We start from the raw sequence: 9,997 nt of genomic DNA on the forward strand, positions 1-9,997 counted from the left end.
TATATATTAAAAATAATTATATTTGAAAATTCATTTCTTTTTCTCATTCTCACATAATGTTTTCTTTGATATTTTAACGGTTTAATTTAAGTCAAAATTTTAATTTAAAAATATTTTTTATTTTTTTTCTTTAAAACACTTAAAACATGTAATATAAAATTTTATGATAAATTGAAATCAAAATTAATAGCAAAAATTTATATATATTTAGAAAATGATTTACTTAAAAAAATCATATTTAATTAAAAATATAAATTTAAATATCATTGACAAAAGAAAAATGTAAATAAATAAAATTTACAAAATTAACTATTCAAAAATAAAATAAATAAAATAAATATTATGAATCAAAGATTTAGATTTGAGAATAATTATAAGTGATTCCTTTTCTTAATAGAATTTTCAATCTATTTAAAATAGTTATAAGGATTTTTTTTTTTTTAATATATATATATATATATAGAATTTTCAATCCATGAGAATCGTCTCAGAAAGGAGCCACCTTTCTTCAGAAGCAAGAAACACAATTTCTAGGGTTTCTCTCTTCCGTTTCCGAGAAAGCACAGCGTTGGTTGTTGCTGCTTTGTACCATGGATGCCGTGGAGAAATTGGAGCGCTTTTCACTGGTTTCCAAGGTATGTACCGAGTTGGAATCTCATATCGGAACCGGCGATAAGATTCTCGCCAAATTTATTATCGATTTGGGTCACTCGTCGGAGTCTGTTGAAGATTTCGGTTCCAAATTGAAGAAAAAAGGGGCTGAGATGCCGGATTATTTCGTTCGATCTCTTCTTACTGTTATTCATGCTATTCTTCCTCCTAAACCTAACCAGGAGAAGGAGAAGAAGAATCCGACGAAGGAGTACGCTTCCTCAAAGACTAAGTTTAAGGCATTGGCGATTTCAGATGATAGGGATCGGGCTAAGGAGCTTTGGAATGAGATTGAAGCTGAGGCTGGACAGAAACAGAAGCAGATGGAACCAGACAGGTATGAAAAAGGTGCTAGGCGTGAAAGAGATGATAGAAGGGGGGATGATAGAGAAAGAGGAAGATACAGAGATGATAGGCGCGGAAGAGATGATAGAATGGGGAATGATAGAGAAAGAGGAAGAGGCAGAGATGTTAGGCGCGGAAAAGATGATAGAAGGGGGAATGATAGAGACCGAGATAGGTACCAAAATAAAAGGGGGAATGATAGGGATAAATATGAGAGGCGGAGGAGAGATGACTATGAAGATGGAAGGGAAGAGAATATTGATGAGAAAGGTTGTAAAGAAAGAAATTTGAGGCGTGATGGATCCGGTGAACCTGAGTTGTATAGGGTTTATAAAGGAAGAATTTCTCGGGTGATGGATACTGGGTGTTTTGTGCAGTTGGATGATTTAAGAGGGAAGGAGGGTTTGGTTCATGTTTCTCAGATGGCTACTAGGAAGATTATTAATACTAAGGAAGTTGTTAAAAGGGATCAACAGGTTTATGTGAAGGTGATTTCAGTTTCTGGTTCTAAGTTGAGTCTTTCTATGAGGGATGTTGATCAGCGTACCGGGAAGGATCTTCTTCCATTGAAGAAGAGCTCGGAGGAGGAGGCTTTTAGGATAAATCCACAAGATTCGAGAGATGGGCCGGTGACTAGGACAGGGCTTTCTGGGATCAGGATTGTGGAGGAGGATGATATTGGTTCTACGCGCAGGCCGCTAAAGAGAATGAGCTCTCCTGAGATATGGGAAGCAAAACAGTTGATTGCTTCAGGGGTTTTGAGTGTTTCGGAGTATCCGACTTATGATGACGAGGGAGATGGAGTGATGTACCAAGAGGAAGGCGCCGAGGAAGAGCTTGAGATTGAGATGAATGACGATGAACCCGCCTTCTTGCAAGGGCAGAGCAGGTACTCAATGGATATGTCTCCTGTCAAGATCTTTAAGAATCCAGAAGGTTCTCTGGGTCGTGCTGCTGCGCTCCAATCTGCGCTTATAAAGGAGCGTAGGGAAGTAAGAGAACAGCAGCAGCGTACCATGCTAGATTCAATTCCAAAGGATCTCAATCGTCCTTGGGAGGACCCTATGCCAGAGTCCGGTGAAAGACATCTTGCCCAAGAGTTGAGGGGTGTCGGCCTATCGGCCTATGATATGCCAGAATGGAAGAAAGATGCCTATGGGAAAGCCATTACTTTTGGGCAAAGGTCAAAGCTTTCTATTCAGGAACAGAGGCAGAGTTTGCCAATTTACAAGTTGAAAAAAGAATTGATTCAGGCCGTCTTAGATAATCAGACCTTGGTTGTGATTGGTGAAACTGGTTCAGGTAAGACTACACAGGTCACACAGTATCTTGCTGAAGCAGGTTACACCACCAGAGGTAAAATTGGATGTACTCAACCCCGTAGAGTGGCTGCAACGTCCGTTGCAAAGAGAGTTGCAGAAGAGTTTGGGTGTAGATTAGGAGAGGAAGTTGGTTATGCCATTCGATTTGAGGATTGCACTGGACCTGATACTGTAATCAAGTACATGACTGATGGTATGCTTCTTAGGGAAATTTTGGTTGATGAGAATCTGTCACAGTATTCTGTTATCATGCTTGATGAAGCCCATGAGAGAACTATTCATACTGATGTTCTTTTTGGACTGCTCAAGCAGCTGGTGAAGCGGAGACCTGAGCTGCGATTGATTGTTACATCTGCTACTCTTGATGCTGAAAAATTTTCAGGATATTTCTTTAACTGTAACATCTTCACAATTCCTGGGAGAACTTTTCCCGTGGAGATACTTTATACCAAACAGCCAGAAAGCGATTACTTGGATGCGTCTTTGATCACTGTTCTACAGATCCACTTGACAGAACCTGAAGGAGACATTCTTCTCTTCTTAACTGGTCAGGAGGAGATTGATTTTGCTTGTCAGTCTCTCTACGAGAGAATGAAAGGATTAGGTAGGGAAGTTCCAGAGCTGATCATTTTACCTGTTTACAGTGCACTTCCTAGTGAAATGCAATCTAGAATATTCGATCCCGCTCCTCCTGGGAAAAGGAAAGTGGTTGTTGCTACTAACATTGCTGAAGCTTCTTTGACTATTGACGGGATATTTTATGTTATTGATCCTGGTTTCGCTAAGCAAAATGTTTATAACCCGAAACAAGGTCTTGATTCCTTGGTGATAACTCCAATATCACAAGCCTCAGCCAAACAAAGAGCTGGACGAGCAGGGCGTACTGGACCTGGAAAGTGCTATCGCCTCTATACTGAGAGTGCATATAGGAATGAGATGTCACCTACTTCTGTTCCAGAGATTCAAAGGATAAATCTGGGCATGACTACTCTTAGCATGAAAGCCATGGGCATAAATGATCTTCTGTCATTTGATTTTATGGACCCACCATCACCCCAAGCACTTATTTCTGCCATGGAGCAGCTTTACAGTCTTGGAGCATTGGATGAAGAGGGCCTGCTAACCAAATTGGGGAGGAAAATGGCTGAATTTCCTCTAGACCCACCACTGTCCAAGATGCTACTTGCCAGTGTTGACCTTGGATGCAGTGATGAGATATTGACCATAATTGCCATGATCCAAACCGGCAATATATTTTACAGGCCCAGGGAGAAACAGGCCCAAGCAGATCAGAAAAGGGCAAGATTTTTCCAGCCAGAGGGTGACCATCTTACATTACTTGCTGTTTATGAGTCCTGGAAAAATAAAAACTTTTCTGGCCCCTGGTGTTTTGAGAATTTTGTTCAATCTCGATCTTTGAGAAGAGCCCAGGATGTAAGGAAACAACTTCTCACCATCATGGATAAGTAAGATATCTATCTATTTATATACTCTTCTAATATTTTGCTTGCTTTGATTCTTTCTGTTCTCTTCATTTGTTTTTTTTTTAAAGTTTTGTTCACATTAATGGGAGCCTTGTCCTACCTAACTTAAGAGATATGTGGTAATTTTTGTATCAAGCAAAGGGTTTGCAAGAGACTAATTTTATAATTAAAGTCCGTGACTGTTTTGTTGCAGTAATGGCTCTTCATCCTTTATGTCAAGGCTCCCCTTCAGTTTTATATATTTTGTTTGCACATTTTTTTTTGACTCAACGGTTTTTTACTGGCGAACTTAGTATTTTATTCTTTACATTTAAAGTATAATGAAAAGGAAAAATTCTTACCTAAGTATTTTCACTTTGGACTTTTTTGTTGCCATTATTGTTACCAATATTTTTCTGTTACCGGTTTATAGTTATGATGAATATTTTATAACATTATGTGGGGTTTATAGTTATGAAGAATTTTTTATGACATTAGTCTTGTAAATTATCATTTAGTGAGATTAAATTGTATTCTAAATCATCAAAACTGATATCTAGGTACAAATTGGATGTTGTGAGTGCTGGAAAAAACTTCACGAAGATTCGGAAGGCTATTACTGCTGGGTTCTTTTTTCATGCAGCTAGAAAGGACCCCCAAGAAGGTTATAGAACACTAGTTGAGAATCAGCCTGTATATATCCATCCAAGTTCAGCTCTGTTCCAGAGGCAGCCAGACTGGGTCATATACCATGAGCTTGTAATGACAACGAAGGAATATATGCGTGAGGTCACAGTCATAGACCCCAAGTGGCTTGTTGAATTGGCTCCAAGATTCTTTAAAGTGGCAGATCCTACAAAGATGAGCAAACGAAAGCGTCAAGAGCGTATTGAACCACTTTATGATAGATACCACGAGCCTAATTCATGGCGTTTGAGTAAACGCCGTGCATGATATGCCTTTGTCAGTTACTCTTAATGCAAGGTTATAGATACAATTTATGTTGGATTTAGTATTAAACGCAAGTTTTCTGCTTATATTTACGAGTTAAATGAAATTTTGGACATATTTTTGTTGGTGTTGCTAGTAAAATTTATGATGCATAAAGTTCCATTTTAAGTATACAATCTTATTTTTTTGACTGACCTTTATTCAGCCCCATCCCTCTCTCCCCCAATCACACCTGACAGAGCAGCCTGTTTTTACTCAAGTTTACATATTTTGCACTGTTGCATTAACTGTAACTTCATGAATTATGTGATTCATTTAAGTTTAGCAGAAGCTGTGCTTTATTTATTATAAATAGATTTGTCACTGATTTTAGTGGTGAGAAAGCCAGATTTTGGATCAACGAAAGTATGATGTGTTTGCTTCCTTTTGGACGATTTTATGTATTAAATTTTGAGTATATTTTTTCTACATGTTTTCTCTTTTATCTTTGTGCTTAGTTCAAGATTTCTCTATGACGATGAGCTGGCCCATTGATCCATGTATTACCTACTAATCAAGTGTTTATCCCTTTTTTTTTATATATATAGTCTTTTTAGGATATTAGTTTCCACAATATTTACTATTAATTTGTGGCATAGGTGATAGAGCCAAATAACATGTAGAATGGAAAACTAGGGTTGATGCAACAATCGTATGTTTCTGATGACCTAAATCCTTGTCAAAATATTTAGTTGATCTGTTAGGCATTGTATTGTGCAAATATTTATTGTCAATAGGGCACTATATATCCCTGCTATAGCGTGGCAGAGCAGCCTGTCACCGCCACGCCATCTGTTTGCTAACCGCCTTATAGAGCAGCCTCTCACTGCCATGCCATCTATGTGTTAACAGTGTCTTCTGTGTTTTTCTTTGCATCTGCGTGTGCTGCATTTTTTTTGTTTCTTCCTGCATATTCTTCGACTGTCCATTGCCTTTGTCTTCCCGTGTCTTCTTCCTGTGTTTCTTTGGTATGTATGTGCTCTTGCTTTGCGTTTTCTTGCTCTATTTCTCTACTAAGGTTTGCATTTGTCCATATTTGCATCTTGGTTTCTTACAAATAGAGTAATCTACATGATCCAAGTTTCTGATTTGTTTTTTCCGGGTTCTGATTTTATGTTCGCAGCGCAATGTCAAGACCCCCCTCATTCTGATATTTGATTTAAACAAGGGTTACATAATCTTAGGGAAATGTTGGACACTTTGTCTTGGAGGTATGTTATGTTTTATATAAGATTGAAATAGAATTATCTTGAACAGGATTTGAAAAATGCTATGACTACTTTGCCGGAAAATTGTCGAAAGGAGTATGTCAAAACTGCTAATGAATTGGTTGATTACTTGACTGAGGTATATATGTATATTACATGCTTAGCTTTTGGTAATTCGATTAATGAATTCAACTATATGTTTTTTTTTTGAAACTATTGGCATAAAATTTGTGTTTTGGTATTGTGATTTTTGGTGTTTCTTTTTTCAGATGGATCGTTATGTTCAATCGCCAAAGATATATGAATCGTACTTATAGATGAACCATATGAGAAGACATTGAAATCAATAGATGAACTTGTAGCTATGTTAGCATAGTAAAAAGTTTCAGCAGGTTGGTTTTGGTTTAATAACAATAAACATTTTCTAATAACAATAATGTAGCCAACAACATTAGATATAGGAACCAAGCCTTAGGGTAACCAACTGTTTTCAAATATTATATTTCACTCTAACCTCTAGATATCCTTTTTTATATGTGTTTTTGCTGCAGCCATTACACTTTCAACGAGGAAACAGTTATACACTCCAATACATATCACTAAACTGTATTAGTTTTGTTATAAACATTTCTTCAATCCATAAACAATACTTGATTCTGAGCTATGGTGTAGGTTTACTCTAACTGTATATGTTACTTTTTAAATTCTGCAATGCCCTTGGAACATATTAGTTTCAACATGTTCTGTTTGAATTCTACAGATCTTAAGTAAATGTATTGTGGCCGAGTCTATAAGGTCTGTATCTTCTAATGTAGAGTTTCCCCCCTTGATAACAGTGTGTCGTGTTTGCTCATCTTCCACTCGTATGCTCTATGCTCTGATGAAAATTAATAAACGAAATGAACTTAATAAAATAAGTGTGATATTCTTCCATCCCATTAAATAAATGATAAATTAGCTTTGTGAAAGTATAAACATGAGAAAATAAATGATAACACTAACTAAAAAATTAAAACCATAAGTATAAGTTAGCTTTTTAAAGTTCATGAACCATCAACTTATCCTTTTCATAAACAAATATATGAACTAGCTGATAAAATGTTAACACCTAACTTGATTTTAGCACTAGCTAGTGACACAAATAACTTTTAAAGATGGAGAATCGGCATTAATTTTATTTCATCTTATTAAAATGAATCTACATGTAGATACAAAAACATTTGAGAGAATAATTATGTGTTTCCTTACTTCAATTTTCCATGCATTGCAATTTGCAACTGTACGTACTTCAACATAGTTTAAACTCAAAATGACTTTTCTATAGAACAAAATAAGGCAGTAAGTGAAAAAAATAGCACAATTACAGATTTGAAATATTTTTTTTTTCAAAATATAGTACCTGTAACATGGAACACCTGCACCATGGAATATTTCAGAGTTTATCAGTATAGCATGTTACCAAGAATTACAAAAGTAACTTTGGAAACACAAGCAATAATAAGTTTCTCATATACATATTACCATTTCTATATGTATCACTAGTGTGCCAAATGAGGCAACATTATAACAGTTAGTGCTACATTATTATATTCACCAAATTTGTTCACCTTCAATAAAATTGCTTGAACTATATTTGTTTATGCAACTGTGGTTTCAACATAAGCAGTTTATAATAAAATTCTGATGTCTTGATCTATTGGATTTTTTGATTGTATATCGGAATTTTTATGGCCTACCAAATATTTTTGCAGAAGATTGTTAATGAAATAAATGAGAGGGTTATTTTTGGTATTAGGAAAAATTAAGGGGGTGTCAGGTCAAAATAAAAGAGTGTCAGAAAATTAGTTTACTAATAACCTCTAGCACTATTTTTTGGGTCTTGTATAAAATGAGTACAATACTTCAATCTAAGCCTAAAAAATCATTGATAAAATAAATAAAAAAATGACATTAAGTATAAACTAATACTATAGGCAAACGTTTTATCTGATAGCTATAGGTCATAGGATTTAGTAGGAACTAACTGGTTTTGACAAGAGTATCACGATGTCATAGAATTCAAAACATGTGTCACAAAATAAGTTGCTGCAATTGTTCCATCAACTATGTGAAGATTTTAAGATACCATAATAATCCGTTTATATGAGATAAGATTCCTTAAATTTTGGGCTAATAGTAACATGCCACTTGTTATTGTATGGTAGTTAAGCAAATCTGTTCTTTCTACGCATTTGTCCCCTTTTGTGGATAGACTGTGGGTGGCAGTGGCATCTATGATAGAGAATGTAATAATGACAGGAAAGTTGTGGTAGAAAGGTACTGAAAATGTGTGGGGAGTAGGGGTGCCCAAAATCAAACCAACCCAATAGAAAACCGCAAACCAAACCAAACCAAACCAAATCGAAACTGCAAAAAACCGCATTTGGTTCGGATTAGTTTGGGTCATTTTTTAACAAAACCGTACGGTTCGGTTCGGTTTGCGGTTTGTATTTTGTAAATTGAACCAAACCGCATTATGTTACAACCTAAATTTTACTTAACTCACATCCAACCCAAAATTAAACCTATTATACATTACCCTTATGAATACGAACAATTTTCTCATCCTTACACATATAATTTCAGTTCCGATCTTCTCAAATCTCTAATAACATTATTTCACCTTCTTTGCCACACACATCTTCCATCTTCTTCTATAATCTTTACTCTCCTATATTCTTTCGTTTTCACCTTCTCATTTTTATGTAAATGTTCCGTATTTCAGTTTCATTTTTATCGCACATCTTCTTCTCTAATCTCTCAACACTTTTTCTTTTTCTTTTTCACCTTCACTAATCTTTCGTCTCTTCTATTTTTTTGTTTCATTATAATAATTTTATATTGTTTTATGCTATTATTTTATGTTTAATATTCTACTTTTTCTAATTTAATTTTTACATATTACATGGAAAATTGTTGTCAAAATATGACGAGTTTTGTTGTTATTTGTTAGTGTATAAATGTCTAAATATAAAATTATGTTGTCATATATATATATATATATATATATATATATATATATATATATATATATATATAGCTCAATAAAATATTTGTAAAAAACCGAACCAACCGAACCAAACCAAACCGCATTAGTTTGGTTTGGTTTGGTTCGGATTTTTTTTAAAAGTCAACCGAACCAAACCAAACCGCAATATTTTTTCTCTCGCGGTTCGGATGATTTTTTTCGTCAAAACCGTCCAAACCGCACCGCGAGCACCCCTAGTGGGGAGATCAGTTAGTAACATAAACTAGTAACATAAGATAGAGGAGATAAATTCCATGACTATTTATGATTTCAAGATTATTTAAGATAAATATGGTTCGGTCGAGGGTGCTAACATCTATTTCCGGTCCATAATACAACAATACTCTTGAATTGTACTCAAAAGGCTATAGTTCTTCGCTTTCCACCCCCCTTCAACAAATAGTTGCGTCAAATGTAAGGCAGGGTTGTTGGAAATTTTGGAAAAAGGCGGCAACAACGACTAGATCAATGCTCAAGGATTAGATAATGACTTTATAATAAATTTTAAGACTTTACTTGAAAATTTAAATGAGAGAGGAGGAGGAGAAGATTTCGAAAATTTTGAAAGATGGAATTAAAAGAATTGAAAGATTTATATGAGGAAGATTTTGGACTATGTTTAGATTGATGGAACACAACAACAGACTGGAATGAAATTTAACAGAATGTAATAGATCATACTACGAAGCTATGCGTTTAATTCTCGAATGTGGTTTCGACTTTAGTGGAATCCGAATGTGGAGGAAAATAGAAGGTATTGATGAAAACTTCTTTAACGCCAGTCGAAACCACATTCGAGAACTAAACTCATAGCTTCGTAGTATGACCAGGTGTCTGAATCTTGCCCTCTAACAATAGTTTAAGTTCCTCCTCTATAAAAAAACGAAACTATCACGCACAAACTAACCATCAAGGTGAAAGCTTAAGTTGAACAGTGTCATTCCTACAAAT

General features: G+C 35.3%; 1 protein-coding gene across 7 annotated transcripts; it reads left to right on the forward strand.

Annotated features, from left to right (window-relative positions):
* The first annotated feature begins 480 nt into the window (after positions 1 to 480).
* LOC131631048 (probable pre-mRNA-splicing factor ATP-dependent RNA helicase DEAH5) lies at positions 481 to 6,812 on the forward strand. 7 transcript variants are annotated; one of them, XR_009292596.1, is made up of 5 exons: positions 481 to 3,784; positions 4,342 to 4,765; positions 5,895 to 6,118; positions 6,249 to 6,371; positions 6,531 to 6,812. XR_009292596.1 is itself a non-coding variant. In XM_058901809.1 (4 exons), the coding sequence occupies exons 1-3, from the start codon at positions 591 to 593 to the stop codon at positions 4,733 to 4,735; spliced, it is 3,390 nt and encodes a 1,129-aa protein (XP_058757792.1). In that variant the 5' UTR covers positions 481 to 590; the 3' UTR covers positions 4,736 to 4,765; positions 5,895 to 6,812. The 7 variants fall into 7 exon arrangements, 2 of the variants coding, with proteins under 2 accessions (XP_058757792.1, XP_058757790.1); XR_009292594.1 differs by having other exon boundaries at positions 5,895 to 6,371; XR_009292593.1 differs by having other exon boundaries at positions 6,249 to 6,812.
* Positions 6,813 to 9,997: the final 3,185 nt, after the last annotated feature.

The sequence above is a fragment of the Vicia villosa genome, unplaced genomic scaffold (genome assembly GCF_029867415.1).
Source record: "Vicia villosa cultivar HV-30 ecotype Madison, WI unplaced genomic scaffold, Vvil1.0 ctg.000759F_1_1, whole genome shotgun sequence".
Classification (NCBI taxonomy): domain Eukaryota; kingdom Viridiplantae; phylum Streptophyta; class Magnoliopsida; order Fabales; family Fabaceae; genus Vicia; species Vicia villosa.